The sequence below is a fragment of the Heteronotia binoei genome, chromosome 10 (assembly GCF_032191835.1).
Source record: "Heteronotia binoei isolate CCM8104 ecotype False Entrance Well chromosome 10, APGP_CSIRO_Hbin_v1, whole genome shotgun sequence".
Classification (NCBI taxonomy): Eukaryota; Metazoa; Chordata; class Lepidosauria; order Squamata; family Gekkonidae; genus Heteronotia; species Heteronotia binoei.
The window spans coordinates 37,723,240-37,746,622 of NC_083232.1; the positions used below are offsets into that span (position 1 = coordinate 37,723,240).

At 43.6% G+C, this 23,383-nt stretch overlaps 1 protein-coding gene across 1 annotated transcript in view; it reads left to right on the plus strand.

Annotated features, from left to right (window-relative positions):
* The window catches only part of CUBN (cubilin), a 211,622-nt gene that overhangs the window by 85,743 nt on the left and 102,496 nt on the right, over window positions 1-23,383 (plus strand). The window contains exons 29-30 of the mRNA XM_060248423.1: window positions 10,099-10,280; window positions 22,247-22,421. Coding sequence (XP_060104406.1) covers window positions 10,099-10,280; window positions 22,247-22,421 — 357 coding nt within the window. The remainder of the gene's footprint in view (window positions 1-10,098; window positions 10,281-22,246; window positions 22,422-23,383) is intronic.

Consider the following 23,383-nt stretch of genomic DNA (forward strand, 5'->3'; position numbering starts at 1 on the left):
GTCCCCAGCCCTAGGAAAGTCTGTCTAGCCTCAACTAGGGCCAGGGCCTTTTCTACCCTGGCCCCAGCCTGGTGGAACATACTCCCATTGTAGGTTAGAGCCCTGCCAGATTTGCTACCTGCTTGGCTTGCAAGATGGAGCTGTTCTGCCAGGCCTTTGGCTGAGGCAGCAGACATCCAAACTATATCAACCTGGCCTCCCTTGCCAAAGCTGTAGTCTATCAAAGTGTGCTGGAGTACACCATCTGACAGCCCATTTGTAACATGAATTCATTTGACTTATTGGTCAGCAAGAAACTGCACTGTTGTGAATTACTCTGTCTCCTGCTCTGTAATGAAGAGGTTAATTGTTCTAATGTACTGCTTTTATTAGTTTCAATCCTATTGTTTTTATGGTCTGATTATGTTGTAATCCACTCTGAGCCCACTCGCGGGGTAGGGAAGAATATAAATTTCCAATCAATGAATGAATAAATGCATTTCTTGAGTTGGACCTGGCAACCCTAGGAATGAATGGGAATTTGAACTTGGGTTTCCACTGTCCTGGCCCCTACTGTAATCAATACACAAAGTCTGTAAATAAAATATATGCCCAAACTGATATTATGGCCACTGTTGCTTAAGAGTGCCACAACACCAGATACTGGGTATTAACTAGGTTTTTTTCCCGCGAGTTTTGTGCCCACTGCAGTTTCTCTCCCACCTAGAGGAGACAGCATTGAACATTTGGAGTATAATCTCTGATAGCAAAGCCATACCTTGGGCCCCTATCCAGAGCTGCCTTTGAATTTAGGAGCCACTGCCTTGGAATAGCTCAGCTGCAGCTTAGCAGCAATTTCCTGAAATAGGCAAAAGGCCTTTGCAATTCACTATTTTGCACAATCCACAGCTACATTTGAGGATTCCAGGCAAAGGAAGATGTAGCCACCAATCATATGCCCCTTTGTCCTTCTATTTGTTGTACAGTTTCCAAGCAACTCTGACTTGGGTAGGCAGACATTCTATGTACTTTCCAGGGGAACTCCAAGGCCTTTATATGCTATAAAAATGAAACCAGAGATCTTTCTGTTTTTTCCCCATCATAGTTTTAAAAATACATAGACACTTCCAAAAATGACTACAAGAAGCTTTGACCAAACCAAGTATGTAATTCAGCCCCCAGAGATGCATCCTGAGTACAGCTGTTTATGCAGCCACCCCAAATGTTCCTTTGGCTTAAGACCGGGGCTTTTTTTGAACAGGAACACACAGGAAAGCCGTTCTGGCTCACTTGGCATCAGGGGGTGTGGCCTAATATGCAAATGAGTTTGTGCTGGATTCTTTTTTTTCCCCCTACAAAAGGCCCTGTGTGAAACAATGGTGACATCAGAGGTGTGGCATGAGCTCCTACTGGGCTTTTTTGTCTGCTTAGGAGCTCTTGAAAACATTTTTGCTGCACTGCACAGGACACATGCCTGAAGTGTATGAAAGTCCCCTGGGAGAGGTGTGTCTGTTCTCCTATTTTTTTTGTGCCTTCATTTGCAGTCTAAAATCCTTATATTACAGCAAATGGCTAAATTTCATTCGATTGTTAAGGAGAAAGTTCGCTCCTGGTGTTTGCAAACAAAATGCAGTCAGAAGAAATTGGGGACTTCTTGGTAAATATTTGCAAATCCTTCTTCAGATATTCGGTATTCAGGTATAAGCATAATTTGATTGCACACTTCAGTTAGGCATCTGTTAAAACTCACATTTTACAAATAAGTAGAAAAATGTGTTTTATCATTTTTATATTTCACATTTTATCATTTCCTTCCCAAACGGATGTTCTTTCTCTGAGTCATAATACATTTAAGTTAACATCTGCTTTCAGTTTCCTGTCTTTGATTAGTTGAGCACTAGATTGGCCTTTTAGCAACCATGGAAGAACTGCTGTTGGCACCTACTGGGGAGCTGTATGGGCATGGAAAATCTACATGCACTGGGATCAGGACCAATTAATTCCAGTCCTCTGTGACATATATTTTTCAAGAGTAGAGAGAATGACTATTTCCTTTCTAAGCTATCTTGCTTTAAGTGCTTGTGCTATTAATAAACAGGAGGAGGAGAAGGTGTATGGCCCTGGTGTTCTATAGAGGCAAGGGAAGGTAGTAGCTTGAGGACCCTGAGTCCAGGAGTTTCCCTTTATTCACAAGCTGCCAATCAAAGCTGCTAATGATTCTCCGTGAAGCCTGATTCATATATAACCTTGGTAATGTGATAGCCTCTGGATACATATTTTGGTGCAATTGGGCTTTCATATTGCAGAGATAACGTATGCCCATGGCAACGTTCTTGGTCTCCATCCATTCATCCATCCATCCATCCATCCATCCATCCATCCATCCATCCATTCATTCATTCATTCATTCATTCATTCAGATTTTCATTTTGCCCTCCCTGCATGCAGGCTTAGGGCAGATCACAGCAAAAGTTCATGAGGGCAAGGTTGGTTCTTATACCAGATACTTTAGATAGAAGAAGAAGAAGAAGAAGATGATATTGGATTTATATCCCGCCCTCCACCCTGAAGAGTCTCAGAGCGGCTCACAATCTCCTTTATCTTCCTCCCCCACAACAGACACCCTGTGAGGTGCGTGGGGCTGAGAGGGCTCTCCCAGCAGCTGCCCTTTCAAGGACAACCTCTGCCAGAGCTACGGCTGACCCAAGGCCATTTCAGCAGGTGCAAGTGGAGGAGTAGGGAATCAAACCCGGTTCTCCCAGATAAGAGTCCGCACACTTAACCACTACACCAAACTGGCTCTAACCACTACACCAAACTTAACCACTACACCAAACTTTACTAGAACTGCTGGCATTAGTGTAGGATCTACCACTGGCACTTGCATAAATTTTTGCTGCCATAAGGAACTATATTCTGTGTAAGCCATGTAGGCACTGAAGCATCTTTAATGATAACTATAAATTGCCAAAGTAAACTGAAAAATGGAGAAGAGAATGCCAATTAATGCCACGGCTAATTAACCCATGGAACTTGGAACTGGGGTGAGGAGGAAGTGTTGGTCAAAGGATCTAGGACTACTCTTAATGGTTTCCATTGGTGCCTCCTTAGTGTCTGAACACAAAATAGTCAACAGCAGGGTTTTTTTGTAGAAAAAGGTCAGCAGAAGTTTATTTGTATATTAGGCCACACCTCTTGATGTCACCATTGTTTCATGCAGGGCTTTTTGCAGAAGTCCATCAGGAACTCATTTGCATATTAGGCCACACCTGCTGACACCAAGACAGCCGGAACTCTGTTCCTGTGCGTTCCTGCTAAAAAAAAAAAGCCGTGGTCAACAGTGATTTGAAATAACATTTATTCTACAATGCAAAGCATTAAGATAGTGACTTGCAATCAGTGTGTGTGTGTGTATGCGTATGAGTATTTGAGTCTAACTGGTTGATGCAGGAATTCTGAGTGAGGTAGGTCTGCAGCTCTGATTTACACAACATGAGTTTTCCACAGTCTGGTCCATTTTGAATAAATAAAGCATGCCTTTGTGGCTAGCAAGGAGGAGTCAGGAGGAGAAGTTTAGTCATAAGCGCCTGTTTAAGTTGAAACATTCCCAATTTCTTCATCTGCCAGTACAGTATTGCAGCAGCACTAGTACCCACAGAGAAAACAGCACCAGAGTTCAGTTTGGTGGGGAAACAGCTTCAAATCCATTACTTTTGTTTTTCTACTGTGAATATTTCTCCCATGTGCTCAGAATGGTTGAGCTGTAATTGGCATGCAGGCTGAAGATGAAAATGGTCTATATTTGCTTTTATTTAAGTTCAGAGGGATAGCAATGTATGTTGCAATACAAGCTACAGAGAGCACTGGGTATCCTTACAGACTGATTTAAACAGGCAAAATCACATGGTCACAGTATGCCCTCAAAAACATTCCACTTAGAAGAAAGTGACTCTCTTTAGTATTGTACTGCAAAGTGCTTGTCTGCAGGGTCTGTAAATAAAAGCAGGGAAGAAAACAATGTTCACATCATATCCATGTTCATGATGACAGTATGATTTGGATGTCACAGCAGTTCAAGCACAAATAAGGTGTTAGACAACAGGGTAGGTTAGTCTCTGTGCCCAGATAGTGCAACATAGTGAAAAATCCAATATTTTTAGGATCTAGTTAAATCTAGTTCAGGAAAACACTGATATATTTATTACTGGTTTATGAAAGTAGTTTGGGGTATTTATTATCACTCTCCATTCTGGTGGGGACTGTTACAGAACTGGGCTCTGCATGTCCCCTTCATTGTACTTAGCCTGCTAGAGACATATACATGACTTAGAGCTGCCAAGCTCCCACCGGGTCCAGGGGATCCCCTGCTTTGGGGGCCCCCAACCTGTCGGCATGGAGCAGGACATCAGGGGAATCCTTGCCCCCTGTTGTTATGCGATGTGCCCTGTACAATGACGTCAGCTGGAAGTGACATCACTGATCTCTCAGGTACCTGTATAGTATTTAGGGTTGCCAGCTCTGGGTTAGGAAATACTCATAGGTTTTAGGGGTGGAGTCTGAGGATGGTAGGTTTTGGGGAAGAAGAAGAAGATGACATTGGATTTATATTTCACCCTCGGCTCTGAATCTCAGAGTGGCTCACAATCTTCCTCCCCCACAAGAAACACCCTGTGAGGTAGGTGGCACTGAGAGAACTCTCACAGAAGGTGCCCTTTCAAGGACAACTCAGCAGGAGCTATGGCTGACCCAAGGCCATTCCAGCAGCTGCAGGTGGAAGAGTAGGGAATCAATCTCGGTTGTCCCAGATAAAAGTCCGCACACTTAACCACTACACCAAACCTGGGAGGGAAGGGCTTTCTGTTGGATATAATGTCATAGAGTCCACCTTCCAAAGCAGCTGTTTTCTCCAATTGAACTGTTACCTGGAGATCAGTTGTAATCCCAGGAGATCTCCAGCCACCACCTGGAGATTAGCAACCCTGATTAAGTGTTCAAGAATAGACCGTGTTAATCTGTATCCTTTATAAAGTTTATATCGCTGCTACCTGGCATTACATTTTATGACACACATGGCTTGACCCCACAAAGTTCCATTTGTGTCTGGCCCTCATAACAAATGAGTTTGACACCTGTGGATGTTTCTGGCAGGGGTGCAATTTAACCAGAGATTTCCAGATTTATAATTCAGTCTTTTCTTTACGATAATGCTACACCAGTTCTGCCCAGTCAATGTGTAAAAACTTTTGTATTAATTGTATCAGATGGTAAAAGTAACAAACACATTTTTAATCTTTCTGTGCAAGCTTGTTTATTGCACCAGCAGTGTTTCCTTTTGATAAGGAAAAGTTTCCTTTCATCTGATGAAAAATAAAAAGGAAAAAAAAGTTACAGACATCAGTTGCAGAATCTCACATGCATTTTGCAAAAGCACAAACGATAATAAAAGGTCTTATCTGGTATTTCCCTATCTTGTGGAATAATCTGTCCTGTAATAACTACCTCTCAACTAGAGATTGGCATGAACTGGCTCCCAAACTAATGTTTGTGACAAATTTTGGCTGGTTCATGGTTTGTGAAACAAAGTTCATGGCAGGACAACCAGCACAGACTTACCATGAACTTTCAAGTGGTTCATGATGGTTCATGAATGGATAGGTTCCCAGACAGTTTCCGCTCAATTTAAATGTTTACCAAACTTCAAAGTAACAGGGAGGCAGAATTCTCCAGCTTTGTGGAGTCCCTGTTGAAACTCTGGAGATGTCTCCATTTCTGTCCTCTGGAGACTTGGGGAGGGGTGGCTGTGAGCACTGAGGGGATTGGCTTCAAGTGTCTGGCTGGGGTCTGCACAGGTGAAGTTTCCATATGAATGTAATGTCATGTTCTTCTTGAACCATTCCATAGTCTCCTGTAACTGCAGCTGTCTTTTCTAGAGAAAGCACTGGGGAGATATTTTGGGAGTCTGTAACTGGGATCCCAGAAATGTAATTGGTCCCCAGCTTTGAGATATTGTAGAATAGTAGGCAGCAAGGTAAGGTTGCCTGTGTGTTTGTTGGGTGTAGCTTGCAGGGAGTTCATTCTATACACCTTTGAGCCTGTGCCTGAATTCCTCCAAAGCTCTTTCCTAGGAGAATCTTCTTGGGGGGGGGGACATAACACCAACCCCCTAAGTGCAATCTGCACATATCTTGGAGGACACCTAGAGGAGCATCAGAGAGAGGTTCCCTGTGAGTTTGATGTCTCTAGCTTGGATAGGGTCTGTTCTATACACTCTTGAACCTTCTGAACTTGCACATTTCATTTCTCCAGAAAGCATTTTCCCAGGGTACCTTCTTTCGGGGGCCATAACTTGGGCCATGAAAATCCATTCCTCACCAAACTTGGAGGGCAGATAGAAGAGAGTCAGCTGGAGATCCCCTGCAAGCTTGGTGACTCTAAAACGCCATGGTGGTGGTGGGGGGGGGGTGTTCTACTGCATCATGAACCTCACAAACTGGACTGGTTTGTTTGGGCCTAAAGGTTTGTGATGATTTGTGGTTCGCAAACCAGGCACCCCATAAACCATGAACTGAACCACATTTTCCTGGTTTATACTCATCCCTACTCTCAATTTGTATTTGGATATATAGTACTATTCTGTGTTAGCATAAGTGGATAGATGCTAGAATCTGTTATTTCCACCACAATGAAACTGTTAAATCCCAAGAAACAGAATTGTTACTGATTAGTGATTTTGCTTCCTCTTTTTAACAAAGCTGTCAAAAAGATTTAGGCACTGACCTGTTTTCTGAGGTTCACTTGGTAAAGGTCAGCTTGGCTCATAAATGAGAGGGATTTTGTTTTAGGAAAACTGAAGGATAAATACCTCCATATAGTATAGAAAGCAGGATGTGAAACACAGCTGTAGTTGAGAAATGAAGAAGAAAACAAAGAATCTAAGCAATTATGTATCCTTTTTAAAAGACTTTGATGTTGCTGATGTAAATACATTGATTCCCCCACCCCCAATTGCTTTTTGTTTGTCAAACTGTTCTTCTAATTGCTTTGGCAGGTATAATGTATACTGAAACTCTGCAGACCTTAACAATATTTTGAATAGTGGAGTTGTACCAGGATGCATTGGTCTTAGTCATATCACAATCTTGCATGTTGTAAGTAGGCCCTTAAGTACCAGAGCCAAGAAGTGAAGCTTATAAAATGGTGACAAACGGGAGTGTAGCACAAAAGCTTGACTGCAAGAAAGAATGTGTTGTAGGAAAAGACTATCAGTGGCCCAGATGGAGAGAAGTCCTATGCCAGTCAAAATATAGATCACCATAACACAGTCAGGGGCATTCTGTGTGCACTAGTCAGGGCTTTTTTTTGTAGCAGGAACTCCTTTGCATATTAGGCTATACCCTTCTGATGTAGCCAATCCTTCAAAAGCTTACAGGGCTCCTTTACAGGGCCTACTGTAAGCTCAAGGAGGATTGGCTACATCAGGGGAGTGTAGCCTAATATGCAAAGAAGTTCCTGCTACAAAAAAAAGCCCTGGCTAGTCTGAATTCATAGCCACCAAGGAGATCAGTGTGGTACTACTGATCTGAGCAGTTCTATGGATTGGATCCCACCAGCTTTTCTACTGTTTAAAAAGGAAGGCAGGGTCATCAGAAAAAGTCTGTCCTGAGAATCATGGGACCTGCTGAGAATCTTGAGATCTGAATGCAGAAAAGTCATGTGAGATAAAATAGGATAAGAGTAAAGAAGCTAGTTGGATCCAACTCCATGTATTCAATTGTAATTGTATCAACTAGAAAACAACCATTAAACTTTGTTCCACATAAATGAATTTAGGATAAAGGGCCAGTTCTACAGAGTAGTAAGCATTGGCATCAAGTTTCCTGTCTGTGACTCACTGTGGATTATTTCGTTTTGTAGAAAATCAAAGAAAATGCTAAGAGCAGACAGATTAAGATATATAGCAGGGGTGGCCAACGGTAGCTCTCCAGCATGGGAGCTGTAGGCAAAAAACATCTGGAGAGCTGCCGTTGGCCACCCCTGGTATATAGAAATGAGCTACAGAAAAGAAATGTTGACATTCTTGACTACGTGTTACTGGTCAGTAATAATGGTAGCTTAGGTAGTTTCACAAAAATCATATTGCTTCTGGTGGCAAATATTAACTGGAGCTCCTAACTGGATTAACTGGAATTACTAAATGCCATGTGAATTTCAGAACAGATGTGTAGTGTGAAAATAGCATTAGCTGAAAAGTGAAACGTTGCTGAAATGCCTCAGAGACCGACAGCTGGTGATCTCTTCCCCCAACCTGATAAAAATGAATAGAAACTGGCCACATCCTAACAAGGATACCCATTAGTGTTTTCCCCTGACCTTTATTGTTCCTGCCTTTAGTCACCATTTCTTGCTTGCTTAATTAATCCATATGGGATTTTTTTTTTGTGGACCATGGATTATAGCCAACCCTTATAAATCTTTACAGAGATAAGAGAGGGGCAGTCAAACACTGAATTAAAAATGTTAGACTCTAGACTCCCAAGAGACTATATGTGAAGTAAACAGTGAGAAAAAGAAATGAATCATTTTTCTTCCTTCATGAGAAACTCAGCTGCAGTTGTCAGAGAAATCTGGCATTTATTTCGACCACCATAATGACTCACTGTAAATGGAGAGGAGAGAGCAATTGAATTGCTTCAATTTTTTTGCAGCTGAAATATAGCAGTTGTCTATCTGCATGTGGTCTCTGCTATCATTGAAAAAGGCACAAAGTATGGCTAAAAGTGGTAAGGAAACAGAGGAAGCACAATCTGCATTTCAACAGGCACAAACAAGTCCATGCTCTGAACTTTCTAAGACACAGTAGAAACCATCTCTAAAATCAATGGTTAGTTGCATATTTTCGTAAAGGGAGGAAGAAAAGAATTTAGGAATAATATCTGCTAATGAAGTTCATAAGAGCATGCATTCTCACTGTCAAAAGTATCCCAGAGCAGGAATAAAATGGAAATTCAGCTATCTTTATCATTATTACATGTGTGGTCAGAATACTGGTATAGCAGTGACATTCAAACCATGTTCCAGGGAACCTTAGAATAGCAGTAATAATAGACAGGCATCCTGTTTTAGTGTGTAGCCAAAATGTAGTGCTATTGTGGGTGCTGTGGGGCACATTCAGGTTGCAATTAGATGGGCTTTTTGGCCTGCCATAGCCACCCCCAACCCTGGATTTAATGCGCACAATCACATATGCACATCTGTTTCCTGTGGCCTGTAGGTTGACTCCCATATGCATTAAATAGCCACTGAAATTCTTGCTGCACCTCTGTGGCACATTTCTGGCAGTGAGGTTGGCCTGGCTGTGCAATGTACATGCAGGAACAGTGTGGATGTTCTGTCCTGCTTGTGTGCAGCTTGTACCTGTCTTGGCCTCCAGGCAGGTGCTGTCTGATCACTTCAACCTGGATCAACCTATATGAACTGAGCTTAGATCCTAGTATATGGCCATAACCCCTCTACAGTATGTAGTTCCACGGCATATGCCTGGTGATGCTATGGCAGGTGGGTCAGTGTGGAATATGTTCCCTGAAGTTTCAGAAGTGGAAAATAACCAGGCTAGAAGGATGAGGCAATAAACCATTTCTGCTGCTTAGCAGCATCCCATGATGAAGTGATCTTGGGTTGCTTTGCCATATGGCCAGACTGCAGCTTACCCCAAATGTTATTCCCCATCTCCATTTATCCATCTGTCACATTTTTGAAATTCTACTCTTCCTCCAGAAAGCTCTAAGCAACATTCTTCTTCTATATTATATCTTCCCAACAATAGTATTTATGGGCTTGGGGTAAACTGTGATCTGGCCACATATTAATGCACTCACAGTAGATAGCGTCTACCAAGTAACAGTTCTCAAACGCTCTCTGGTAAGAAGTGAAAAAATGCACTCACAGAACCAGCATGCCAAGAGCTGGATGCAGCACAGATGACATTAACTTTTCATCATCCTTGAAAGGTTGTGGGAATCAAACTTAACTCTGTAGTTTCAAGTATATTCAGATTTTGAACATCTTTGAATTGAGATTATTCTTTCTGGCATACTTATCCATCTTGCGTGTTTTTTCCAGGATGCGGTGGAGAACTCAGTGGGACATCTGGATCTTTCCATAGCCCTGGATACCCTAACAAGTATCCCCACAACCGGGAATGTCATTGGTTTATTCACACAGCACCAGGCAGCAGCATCCAACTCACCATTGTGGAATTTGATATTGAGTACCATCCAAGTTGCAACTATGATGTTCTGGAGGTAGGTGGCTTTGTTTCAATTGAGCATGTTTCCTTCTGATTGCCCCCAAACACAAATTGTTTTAAATAACCAGAAAATAATTGCTCCATCCAGTTGAATGCTGCCTTGACCTGGTGGCCCAGGCTAGCCTGATTTTGTCAGATCTTGGACACTAAGGAAAGTCAGCCTTGGTTAGTACTTGGATGGAAGACCGCCAAAGAAGCCCAGCGTTGCTCTGCAGAGGCAGGCAATGGTGAACTACCACTAAATGTCTCTTGACTGGAAAACCTCAAGTCAGCTGTGACTTGATGGCACTTTACACACACAGAGTTGAATCCTATATATTAACTGCCAATGCAACACATTATAAGGGTTTTTTGTTCTCTGACTGCTGTATCATATGCATTGTTATAAATTAAGTTTAGCTGAGTATGGTTCCCTTGCATAATAAGAGTAAATCTCCCTCCAGCCAGTTTACAATGTATTGTGGAATTCTAGGGAGAAAACATTTTAGTAGCAGATCACTGCTGGTGCTTGGTAAAGTGTGCATTTTCTTTTGTCTGTGGAAATTGGCCCAATAAAAGGCAGTTACATGCCATCATTGTTTCTTGCAAATAATGTTTTGTGTCAAACTGGTACAGCAAATACAAGGGATAACATCTTGAATTTGAGCCAGTGTTTTCCTTGGTAGGGATATTAAGGTTTCACAAAAATACGTATTCTTAACAGTAGGAAATGGAGCCGCTCGAGATCTTGTGTGACTTGCTTTGCGAAGACAGTGAAGGGCACACACTGTGCATTCTGTGCAATCTAATCATGGTGGGTTTAATGGACTTCTCTCTGCTTTGGTTAGTGTAGTTAACTTGGTTAACTTTTGCTTGGTGTAATTAACAAGGCATTTACAGGAGCCAGAACATCTATCCTCTGGAACCACATGAGAAGAGGAGAGCTTGGGCAAGCATAGTTCTCACTGCAAATGCATCCAGAGCACATCTGTAGTACAGTTGCACCTGAAAAACTGGTTTCTGATATTCTTCATTGAAAATCAGTGACAAAAAGGATAAACTCTTGTCTGTAAAACTTCATATTACTTTCTTACTGATTCCCAGATTAGGAATCACATGTGCTTAAAATGATTAATGAGCACTGATCAATCTTCTGATTTCCCTATCTTAACAGAAACAGAGGCCCATTGTGATGCTGTGCAATTGGTTAGGAGAAATTCTGAATTTTGATGCGTATCTGGAAGATCAATATATAGAACAGCATCAAGCAATTACTCTTTCTTTAGGTATTTAGAGAGGGCTCAACTGTGTAGAAAGGCTAGTTTGGATGGTGAAGTTTTGTGAGAGTGTTACAAGTGGGACCCCACAAGGACTTCTCATCTCATTTCTTCTTTCCATTTCCTGCTGTTTCCTCTTTCTCTTTCCTGAAAACTCCCTTGCCTCTCCTGTTTTCCTGATTCCTTTCCCCCTTCCCACCCAACTAAGGTTGCCAGTCCCTGAGTAATTTAGGGCCAGTTACATACTTTCAGCCTAACCTGCCTCATAGGATTGTTGTGAAGAGAAAAAAGGAGGAGAGGAGAATTATGTATGCTACTTTGATTCCCACTATGGAGAATGGTGGAGTATAAACAAAGTAAATAAATATAGCTGAAGATGGGAGACAGATAAAAAGTAGTTTGGTGAATGGCTGAGAAGAAGAGAACAAGGCAGGGGAGATAATATGGGAGTTACCAGGATAGAAAGAGGAAATAGTATGGAGAGAGAGATACAGGGGAAGGTAAGTTGCTGTTCCAACATGTCTTTGAGGTTTCCTGCCATGCAAGTGCCACTGGCTAAGTAACTGGGCCTGGCACCACACAACTGGACTATAGTTTTCCTAGGAAGAGGCTGCTATGGGAAGAGAGAAACCTAAAGGGCGCATGTTGGGTGTAGGTCTGACTCAAGAAACATCTGGGGACTTTGGGGGTGGAGCCAAGAGCAAGGGTGTGAGAAACATGATTGAATCCAAAGAAGTTCTGGTGATCACATTTAAAGGAACTGCCTTTTAAATGCCTTTCCTTCATTTGGAAATAATGAAGGGTAGAGGCACCTTTTTGAGGGCTCACAGAATTGGATCCCATTGTCCAATCTTTTTGAAATGGGGCCGGGGGGGCATGTTTTGAGGAGAGGCATCAGATGCTATGCTGAAAATTTGGTGCTCTGCCTCAAAAAACAGCCCCCCTAGAGCCCCAGATACCCATTGATCAGTTCTCTTTTATATCCTATGAGAATCAGTCTCCATAGGGTATAATGGAGTGCCCAGCAGACATTTCCCTCCCCCCCTTGTTTTCTGGTGACCCTGAAGTGGGGGGAGGGCCTCCAAACCAGGGGATTCCCTGTCCCCAACTGGGGACTGGCAAGGGAGAGGGAGTGCCATCCAGTTTTGCAGCTGCTGGCTTTCCAGTGCACCATTTAAAATTGTTTTCAGGTTCTGACTAAAACTATAAAGATCGAGTCAGTGGTGGACAGGAAAGGAAGAATGGCCTTGGAAAGGGCCCATCCCTAAAGGCGAGAGTGAGGGTTGGAGGCAAAAAGAACCTATCAGCTCTATCTATGCTGAGGGAGGGAGAACCAGGAAGTCTGCCACATGTGGCCTGGCTTCCATTCTGCTTCTTTCTCAAGTCTCATAGGTCGTTTTCGCACTTAGCGTTTGCTCCCCTTATTCCGCGGCGCAATTATGTCCGGATCATTTTTCTCGTTTTCGCACTAGTGACTCTTTGCGGAGTCGCCTTCCCTGAAGCCCCGGCTCAAATCGTTTTCCCACTGGCATCGACTTGAGTTCGATGCCCTGTCAATCATTTTTTTTTTAAGCGCAAGTCTGGTTGCGTAAGGACGTACTAACGTACTAACGTAACATCGAGCAGGCACAGCTGTTCCCTCCCCTTCTTTTCGTGGACAAACCGCATCACGTGTGCTGCTGCTGCTTATGGATTGGCTGCAGCTGTAGAATCCTCCACAGCCCTTTATGTATTAACAGAAGCATTCACAGTGGAGAATCCTAGCACTAGATTCCCCCCCCAAATTCTGAAGTTGCAAAATATCGCAATAACGAAGAGAGAGAAATCGAGGGGTTTGTGTGTGTGTGTGTGTGTGTGTGTGGCAGCTTCTTCCTTTCCCAGCCTCGCTCCCTCCCGGGTGGCGAAGCTGGGATTTCCTCCGCTCTCTTTCCCCTCCCCGGCTGGCGCTTGCAACGGGGACCTGACTGATTCCTGCTGCCAGAGCTCCCCCCCCTGCCCCATTCTCTCCTTCCCCTTCTGTGGCGCGTGTGAAGAGCGAGCTCGCGTCTATTTTCTAACCGAGCGGAATGTAGCCAGGGAGAAGAATGCAGGACTCCAACTTCCCATTTTATACATGGCGATTTTGTGCAGGTCCAGAAATCCTGGTGGCACAGCTGAGGGAGGCATTCCCTTTTTAAAACACACACACATGAACGCTTTGGCCCGCACCGGCACTAGATTCCCCCCCCCAACAATGGTCGTTTTCGCATTATCGAGATAACGCAACAACGAAATAACGCAACTAAAGTCAATAATAATAAAAAAAAATTCTAACGAAACCAATTGAAGTGGCAATTGAGGCTATTCCAGGAGGGTTTTTTTTTTCTATTTGTTAATTTCGAAATATTGCTATTACGCAAAACTGTGAAGTTTAAAAAAAAAATGGCCGTGCCGGCACTTTGGGGAAGCGCCGGGAAAGGCTGATGATTGGCCAAGGGGGTGGATGGGGTGGGAGGACGGAAAGGGAGAGGGTGACGCCCACAAAGCAGTCGATCCGGCGTGGATGGATTTCCCACAGCAAACTCCGAGGAGTGGATCCGGTGTGGATCCGGAGGTTTTCAAAAACTCCGGAAGGAGGTGGATCTAGATACTCCGGCGTGAAACCCCTGCAGCGCCGGAGCAAACCGCAGCGCCGGAGCAACAGGTGGGAAAACCAGGAAAAGATCCGGAGGTAAATGGGGTGCTACGCCGGAGTAAACGCTAGTGCGAAAATGGCCATAGCTTGTGCTTCAGGCTTGCATCTGTTCTCTACAAGATAAGGCTCACAACAGCTACTGCTGCTTGCTTCACAGAGGGGAAGAGCATCCCCACACCCTCCCACCAGGCCATTAGCCCACCAGGACTTTTTCTGGTGGCCTTAATAGCCAATCTGCCTGTGTGTCACATTTTCTCCACTGCTGCTCTCAGCCTTACAAAGAGGTGAGGAAGAGACTGATAAACACTGTCCCTTTTACTATTTATTTAAAACATTTTGCTGCCACCTTCTCACCCAAATAGCATTTTGGGTGTGGCAAACATGAAACTTTTTTAAAAAATCAACATAATTATTTAAAAAGCAAGACTAATTTTTTCATGTAATGAATCACAGAATTTGCAATTAGTTGCTTTTTACCATTTTTAATAATGCAATACCAAAATGACTCTGCAATTTGGAAATGAAAGACCTTCATTTCGTAGTTGCCCTCCTCCCCTCTAGCCCCATTACATGCCATACTCTGATTCCTTTGCATCCAAAGCGCAGTTGATGAAACCATTATGTTGTTAAGCAACAGAGCTCAATATTCTGAACACTCCAGTTTCTCCCTGCAAGGCACAAGCAGGGGCGGATGCACTCACTGAGATGGCCAGCCACATAAAACGGCCATTCTGTTGCTCATAACTCTGGAATGCTGGCTTGACGGTCACAATCAACGGAACTAACAGAGCAGAAGCAAATGGCAAAAACAGACTGAAACCAAAGGCTTGGTTGTACTGTGCTACACCCTAAACAAAACTTTGGAAGAAGAACGGACTCTTTCTCCATTATGTCTCTCTTTTTTTCCACTCTATGCTACTTCTGTAGGAACCACACCCCAACATTTTTGCTTCTCTACTCAAGTTTTTTTAAAAAAATAACTGGATTCATATGGTAACAATTGGCTTTTTCCTTTAGAGTCAAAAGTAGCATTTTAATTTTTTTTCTCCCTCTCATGGAAACTCTTTGGCTTGTTTCTGGTCCAGCCTTTGTGAATGTTTCTGGTTAGCTGAACTGGCATACAGTAAAAAGTTTCTCTTTTTTTAACCACTCTTAATTTTTTTGTACTAAAAAAGAAACGCCCTTTGATTTCAACATTGTACAAAAGGCAATTGTGAAACAGCTGGCAGTGAGAAAGGGCATTCAATAAATGACATCTTCTCCTTTTTCTTGCAAACATAATTTGTTGAGATTGCTTTAGTGTTGCTTTTACAGCATGTGAGGCCTTGTGTGGTTTTGTGGACAAAATGCTGTTTCTTCTGTTCTATCAGAAGTCAAGGATAAAACTCCCTGCTAAGTCTTCAGCAAGTCTGTCTCTCAGCATAAACTAAACTCACAAGTCTTGAATTCTAAGGCATTCTGAAAGCAACTTTGGAAGGTGGGCTCTATGGCATTATACCCTCATGAAACCCTAGACCCATGCTGCCTTCTGCCCCTGAACATTGCAGTAACTAATCAAAATCCATGGACATGGCAACCCTGACTGATGGGTCTAGGAAAAAAGAGTAAAGTTGACTGAATGTTGTGAGGCAAGGCTAGGTAGGATGAAGGTAGGAATCAATCCATGGGTATCTGGGGCTTGGTGGGGGTCTATTTTTGTTTGAAGTAGAGGCACCAAATTTTCCACATGGCATCTGTTGCCTCTCCTTAGCCTTTCCCCCAAAATTTCAAAAAGATTGGACCAGGGGTCCAATTCTATGAGCCGCAAAAGAAGGTGCCCCTTCCTCCATTATTTCTAATGAAGGGAAGGCATTTTAAAAGAGTGCAATCCCTTTAAATGTGATGGCCAGAACTCCCTTTGGAGTTCAGTCATGCTTGTCACAACCTTGCTCCTCTATAGGCTTCTCAACCCCCCCCCCCCCTGCCGGGGGACCCCTGAATTAGCAGCCTCATCCCCCGCTCTCCAAAAATGTGGAGGTGGGGGTGGGGAAACGGCTCGGCGTCTCTTTCCCTGCCTGCCTTCCTCCCTTGCAGGCTTTAGGCTTTTCCCTTCCTCCGTGTCACAAAGACCCGCCCACCGCCGGCCTGCTATTCGCTCCAGTCCGGCCTCCCTTCACAAGGTGCATGCTGGGACTCGTAGTCCTTGCGTCCTCTCCAGCTGCCACAGGCTTCTCTTCGGGGAGTCTGGCTGGTGGAGGGGGGGAGCTCCGCCCCCAGAGGACCATGTGCGTTTCTACCTTCGGAGGCTTCAGTCGCTGATTGAAAGGCTTCCTCTGGATGGGGTGTCTGTGAAGAAGTTGGCAGCAACTCGTGAGTAGAGAGGCCAGTCCCCCTTCAGTGTTGCCAGAAATGGGGGGGGGGGGAGTCTGCTGAGTACTTCATTATTCTCTATGTGGAGATCGATTCTCATAGGGTATAATGGGGAATTGATCTGGAGGTTTCAAGGGCTCTGGGGGCGCTGTTTTTTGAGGTAGAGGCACCAAATTTTCAGTATAGTATCTAGTGACTCTCCCCAAAGTATCCCCCAAGTTTCAAAACGATTGGACCATGGGGTCTAATTCTAGGAGCCCCAAAAGAAGGCGCCCCTATCCTTCATTATTTCCTATGGAAGGAGGACATTTTAAAAGGTGTGCGGTCCCTTTAAATGTGATGTCCAGAACTCCCTTGGAGTCAATTATGCTTGTCACGCCCTTGCTCCTGGCTCCGCTCTGATGTCTCCTGGCTCCACCCCCAAAGTCTCCTGGCTCCACCTCCAAAATCCCCAGATATTTCTTGAATTGGACTTGGCAACCCTACTCCTCTACCCCCAAAGTCTCCTGGCTCCACCCCCAAAGTCTCCAGATATTTCCTGAACTGGACCTGGCAATCCTAGCCTACGGCCTGCCCAGCAACTCCATACCTTGTAGAGCAATGGGGGAATGGGAGGGATATGTAGTGTTCCAATGTCATGACATCGCCTCCTGCACAATCCCAGAAGTGATGTCATCATTTTCACATGATGCTCTAGGACTCCTCCAAAATGCTATTGTAAAACTCTAGAATTTGGGGATAATCTGAGAGCCTGGCACCAACAAGATAACTTCATTGCCCACCCATAGGGGGTGGGCAATGAAGTCATGGCTATGATTGTTAGAGCAAGTGCCCACCAGCTGGAACGATTTTTGCCAACCAGGTTGAAATGCCTCCCTAGCTAGGCCCAGCATAGTGTATGAGGTTTTAGCCCATCCTTTTTATTTATTTTACAAAATTTACATCAAGCCTTTATGCTTTCACAGGGGCCACCAAGGTGACTAACAAACTAAAAGATACATAATAAAATCACATTTTTAAACCATTAAAACAAACCAATGAACCCACATCATTAAAACAATTAAAACCAGTGCTAAACTACATACAAAAACATAAAAACAATTAAAACATTGAGTTGGAAGAAGGTATCTAGGTTTATTTGGCCACTGTGTGACACAGAGTGTTGGACTGGATGCACCATTGGCCTGATCCAACAGGGCTTTTTTTGTAGCAGGAACTCCTTTGCATATTAGGCCACACAGCCCTTATGTAGCTAATCCTCCAAGAGTTTACTAAGAACACTGTAAGCTCTTGGAGGATTGGCTACAATGGGGGGCGGGGTGACCTAATATGCAAAAGAGTTCTTGCTACAAAAAAGCCCTGGCTTCTCTTATTTTTCTCATCCAAGGCTTTTTTTTTAAAGCCCAGCAGGAACTCATTTGCATATTACGCATCACTCCCTGACACCACCATTGTTTCAAATGGGGCTTTTAATAGGAAAACCACCAGAAATTCATTTGCATATTAGGCCACACCCCTGCTGCCAAGCTACGCTGCTCTCTTTTACATGCAAACTTACTTACTCTGAAAGGAAACCAAAATAAATGGAGGGGAGGGGTGCTGCTGCTGATCCTTTCCCATGAAGTACTTCCTGCTTAACTTTAAAGGCACACAAACACACATTTTTAAATTGAATCTGTTTGCAGGTTTCTAAACCTGCCGGAGATCTACAGGTACATTGTGGCTGTGGGGGAGGGGCTTCCCCACTGGCCAGCTGGCTGGGGGTGGGGGGAAGCCTGTAAAACTGGGGGATCCCCCGCTGGGACCTAGGGATTGGGAAGCCTATCTCACACTGGGGCCTGGGGATTGGGAAGCCTATCTATGGAAGCAAAATAATATATACCCCTAGCTCACATGCAGCCTTTGTTTTCCATTGGCAGCAGACAAGTAGAGGAGTCTTCTGGAGACTCACTGCAAGTTTGGCATCTCTAGCCCACGAGGGGACCACTCTGCTACATCACGAACCTCATAAAATGAACCAGTTCTGTAGATGGGAAGGTTTGTGAAGGTTCATGGTTCATGAGACCCTACGAACTGGGACAAACCTCCATTTTCCTGATTTGTGCCCATCCCTAACAGCAATCCCCTAGCATCACTTTCTTAAATCTGCCCTCAAGGTATATATTAAACAACCCTGGGCGTCAAGCACAGAAACATTTTCTCTGTTTCCTTAATTAAGAGCTCCTTTGAACAGAAATGTAATATATCCAGAACATCTTTTAAGAAGTGATAGCACAGAAGAGCAATTATACACATGAATCATGTGTAACTGCCTCCAGAAGCAAAAAGATTGCTACTGTCTGATATGAAAACAGATATTCAAACCTTCTGAGCCTCTATGATCAGCCACTGAACCCAAGCACAATACACTCATCTTTCAACACTCATTTGAAAAATGATGGTTCAGTGTCTACTAATTTATTTCTCCCAGCAGGAATCAAAGCTGTGGAATTAGAAGGGATGCATTGTTCTTTCCACTGACTATTTCCCTTGGAAAAAGAGGGGTGTGGAATTATTTTTTTTCTAGTCACAAAAGAGAGGGGATGGAAGGGTGGAGCACATTACTGTGATAATTAAATTCAAACAAAACAAATAGTTGCTTTTTTTGAACAAGCAGAATGCTAATAAAGGTATCTAATCTGGAAGGATTTGTTTCCGCAAACATGCATATGTTATTATAGCTGTTACAGGAACATTGTTTTCAAATTACTGTCCAACAAGAATGTTTGTAAATGGGACAGGATCATGACTACTGCCCCCACTCCCTATACCTGTAAGTGTTTGGTATAACCTGGAAACAAGTCTATCTGTACAGATGTTGCTTGCAAGATTGTTCAGACACAAAACTTACTTGGTGGTGCTAGGCTGGCCATTCTTTCTCTTAGTCTGAACCTACCTCAGTGTAAACCTATCTCAGTGGGTTGTTGTAAGAATAAAATGAGGGGAAATGTATAATTCTCCGAGCTACTTTCAGTGAGGATAAGATGACTAATGTAATTACAATTATGAAATTAGTAATTACTAAAATTAAAATTAGTAAATTAGTAAACTGAGCCTTGCAAATGAGAGGTCATAACTTGTGCTCACTCACTTTTATCTGCATAGGCTTTTGTTCACAAGTTGAACAATATGAATGAGGGGACTGGGCAACTAGACATGATAGCTTGGTAAACAGTAACAAAGGAGGGAGACTTACCTGGAAGGGGGAGCTTGCCAGTGGCACAATGGTATAGCTAGCAATGTGGCTGATGTCATTTCTGGTGTGATTTGGAAGTGACATCACAGCATCACTGTTTTAGTTCCTCCCCCCCAAAAATTACAAAAACGTTTTAATGAGAGCCAGCTTGGTGTAATGATTAAGAATGGTGGACTCTGATCTGGAGAATCAGATTTGATTCCCTACTTCTCCACATGAAGCCAGCTGGGTGACCTTGAGTTAAGTCACAGTTCTCTTAGAACTCTCTCAACCCCACCTGTCTGTTGTGGGGATAGGAAGGGAAGGCGACTGTAAGCTGCTCCAAGACTCCTTTGGGTAGTGAAGATCTTCCTCCTCCTCCTCCTCCTCCTCTGAAAAAGACATTTTATAATGAGTGATTAACTACATACATCAGGCTGACATGACATAACCAATTGCAGGAAATGGATGGTGGTGGGAAAGTTAACCTCCTGGGCCTCAGCCATGCCATTTCCCTAGCAGAAATTGGGCCCTCTAGGCTATTACTAGCTCTAATGGGAGGGGGGGGGAGGAAGAGGCTTTTGTATTATGTCTGTCCTTTTTATCTCTTGTGGCTAATAGCAGATCAGGGATGGGGCCTTGTTTCATGTAGGGAAATACTAAAATATAAGGGTTATCACCCTATCACATTTAAAATAGTGTTGCCAGTTCCAGCTCAGGAAATACCTGGGGACTTTGGGGGTGGAGTCTGGAGACTTTCCCATTTCCTAAAACAAAAACAAAAAACAAACACCAGTGCAATCTGCCTGAATACAGTTTTCATTTCCTCTTTTTTCGCCTACCCCAGCAGCTGCACTTCCACTGAATGAAAGTGAAATTTATCATACTCCACCCCCTCCAAGTCCCCTTATCAGACTTTGGAAACAGCATCCCCCCCCCCCCCAAAAAAAAGCATTTCCAAAAAGGCATGGCTTTTTTAAGGGATGCGCATACACACAAAGCAGCCAAAATAAACAGTTTACAAGCCTTCACTTTTGTGATCTCACTGGGGCAATGTTATAAATCACTTTACTCACAGGAGTTGCTGAATGTAACAATCTGCTCTATTTTAACCAACTTCTTCAGACTCACAGGAAAATGAAAGGAGAGCAGCCTATGGGGTGGAGTTTTGCTCTATCCCATAACCAGGTTCAAGTTAACTCTTTACTATTCGTTTTACTATAGAAATGACTTCTGAAGCAAATGCAAAACAAACAGAGGGACTGTGCTCACTTCTCTGCCTTTCTCACAGGCTTTACACACTCACCAGGAAGACCCATGTGGCTCTGCCTGCTTTCCCTGCCCCATGCAGCTTTTCCATCCTGCAGATTCAGAAACAAGTTGCAAGCGTTTTCTAAGCCTGCCAAGATTTGAAGGCACATGATGGCTGTTGGGACCTGGGGCCTTTTCAGTGGCACCCCCACAGTTATGGATCAGTCTCCTAGGGAAGTGTACATTGCCCCTCACTATTGATCTCCAGGAAGTGGTTGAAGACTTTTGTTTAGGAATGCATTTGACTGATTTAGGGGTTTTTTTTAAAAAAAATGGCAGTCCTAATTTGAGTTTCTAAATCTAAACTGTGATCTTTTGTGTGTTTTATAATTGCTGTTTTATTTATATTGTTTTTAACATTAAATTATATTGTAAGTCGCCTTGAAAGATGGCCAATAAGTGTCAAAATAAATAATAAATAAATAAATGTATTTCTCATTTACCTCACCTTTAGGCTTGCCAATCCCCAGGTCCCAATGGGGGTTCTTCTGCTTTTCCAGGCTCCTTCCCGCCCCCAGTCAGCTGGCCGGCAGGGGGAAGCCCCGCCCCCAAAGCCATCATGTGACTTTCCCCCTCCGGAGGCTCCCATCTCCGATTGGAAAGGCTTCCTCTTGGGATGGGGTGTCTGTGTTACTTGGAAGAAGTTGGCTGCAACTCGTGAGTAGAGAGGCCAATCCCTCACTTCAGAGTCACCAGAAAAAGGGGGGGGGCGTCTGCTGAGCACTTCATTATTCCCTATGTGGAGATCGATTCTCATAGGGTATAATGGGGAATTGATCTGGAGGTTTCGGGGGCTCTGGGGGAGCCGTTTTTTGAGGTAGAGGCACCTAATTTTCAGTATACTACCTAGTGCCTCTCCCCAAAGTGCCCCCCAAGGTCCAAAACTATTGGACCAGGTGGTCCAATTCTATGAGCCCCAAAAGAAGGTGCCCCTATCCTTCATTATTTCCTATAGAAGGAAGGCATTTAAAAGGTGTGCTGTCCCTTTAAATGTGATGGCCAGAACTCCCTTGGAGTTCAATTATGCTTGTCACACCCTTGTTCCTGGCTCTGTCCCAATGTTTCCTGGCTCCACCCCCAAAGTCCCCAGATATTTCTTGAATTGGACTTGGCAACCCTACTCACCTCCCCCCCTCCAATTTCTTACCTCTTTCCAGATCCATGGTGGGCCTGACTTTTCTTCACCCAGGCTGGCTCAGCTTTGTTTCCCAAGAGTTCCTCAGAATCCTCTCCATGTCTCAAGCACTGGGAACACCATTTCAGTCCGATTCAAAACAGATGTATCTGTGAGTGGAAAGGGGTTCAACGCTACTTGGCAAGAGAGAACTGGAGGTGAGAGTTGTAGTGTGTGCTGGGATGCTAGCTGAGCATTTGTGTTATCTGTAAATTATAGCAAAACATGATCTTTGTTAGTCAGGAAAAAGCTCTCAGTCTTTTAAGAGTTCCAAAACATTTGGTACGTATTTATGCTGCCTTTCCTTCAATGAACTCAGGGTGGCATGCTTTGTTCTCCCCTTTTTACTGCAACCCTGTAAAGTAGTCTAGACAGAGACAACATTGATGCAATCCCAAACAGATTTATGCCTTCTAAGTTCATTGCCATCAATGGGCTTAGAAAGATGTGACTCTGCTTGGGATTGCACTGCATGAGCGATCCATTGTCAACAAGCAAGCTTCGGCAGAGTGGGGATTTGAACATAAGTCTCCTAGAGGCTGGTCAGACACTCTAGCCATGACCGCATGTTGACTCTTAGGTTAGCAAAACTTTGTCCTTCTTGGGGTCAGCTCATTCTTCTTGTGCATAGTTGTTCAAAGTTGATTAGTGGAACTGCAGATTTGATAAAATGACAGCTGGCAGGTGTCCTGGAGAAAGCCAGAATGTATAGTGATGGAGCTTGAAGCACAGCTTTTTCAAAGCAGGGTGATCTTTATTGTCTGCCACAGAAGCTAAACTGCTGGAGGTGCAGAAATGGAACTTAACTGCTTTATCTTGAATATTGGAGGGAACTGGCCACTTTTGTAGACTTCTGTCTTCAACAACAGCCTCACTTTGGGAGACATTTCTTCCTATGCTTAATTTACTGTATTACTTCTTTGAAAGAAAAGTATTGAGTAGGATTTAACAGCTGAAACCGTTTTGTTTTGCTTTTGCATAAGCCTAGTATCAAACTGTGGTGGGCCCTAAAGGACCTAGATACATCCCTCATTTATGCAAATTCTTTTTGATTTCTGCCAATCCCCTTGTGGTAGTATGTCTTATGTCAAGGGACCATATATTTGGAGGGAAGAAAATG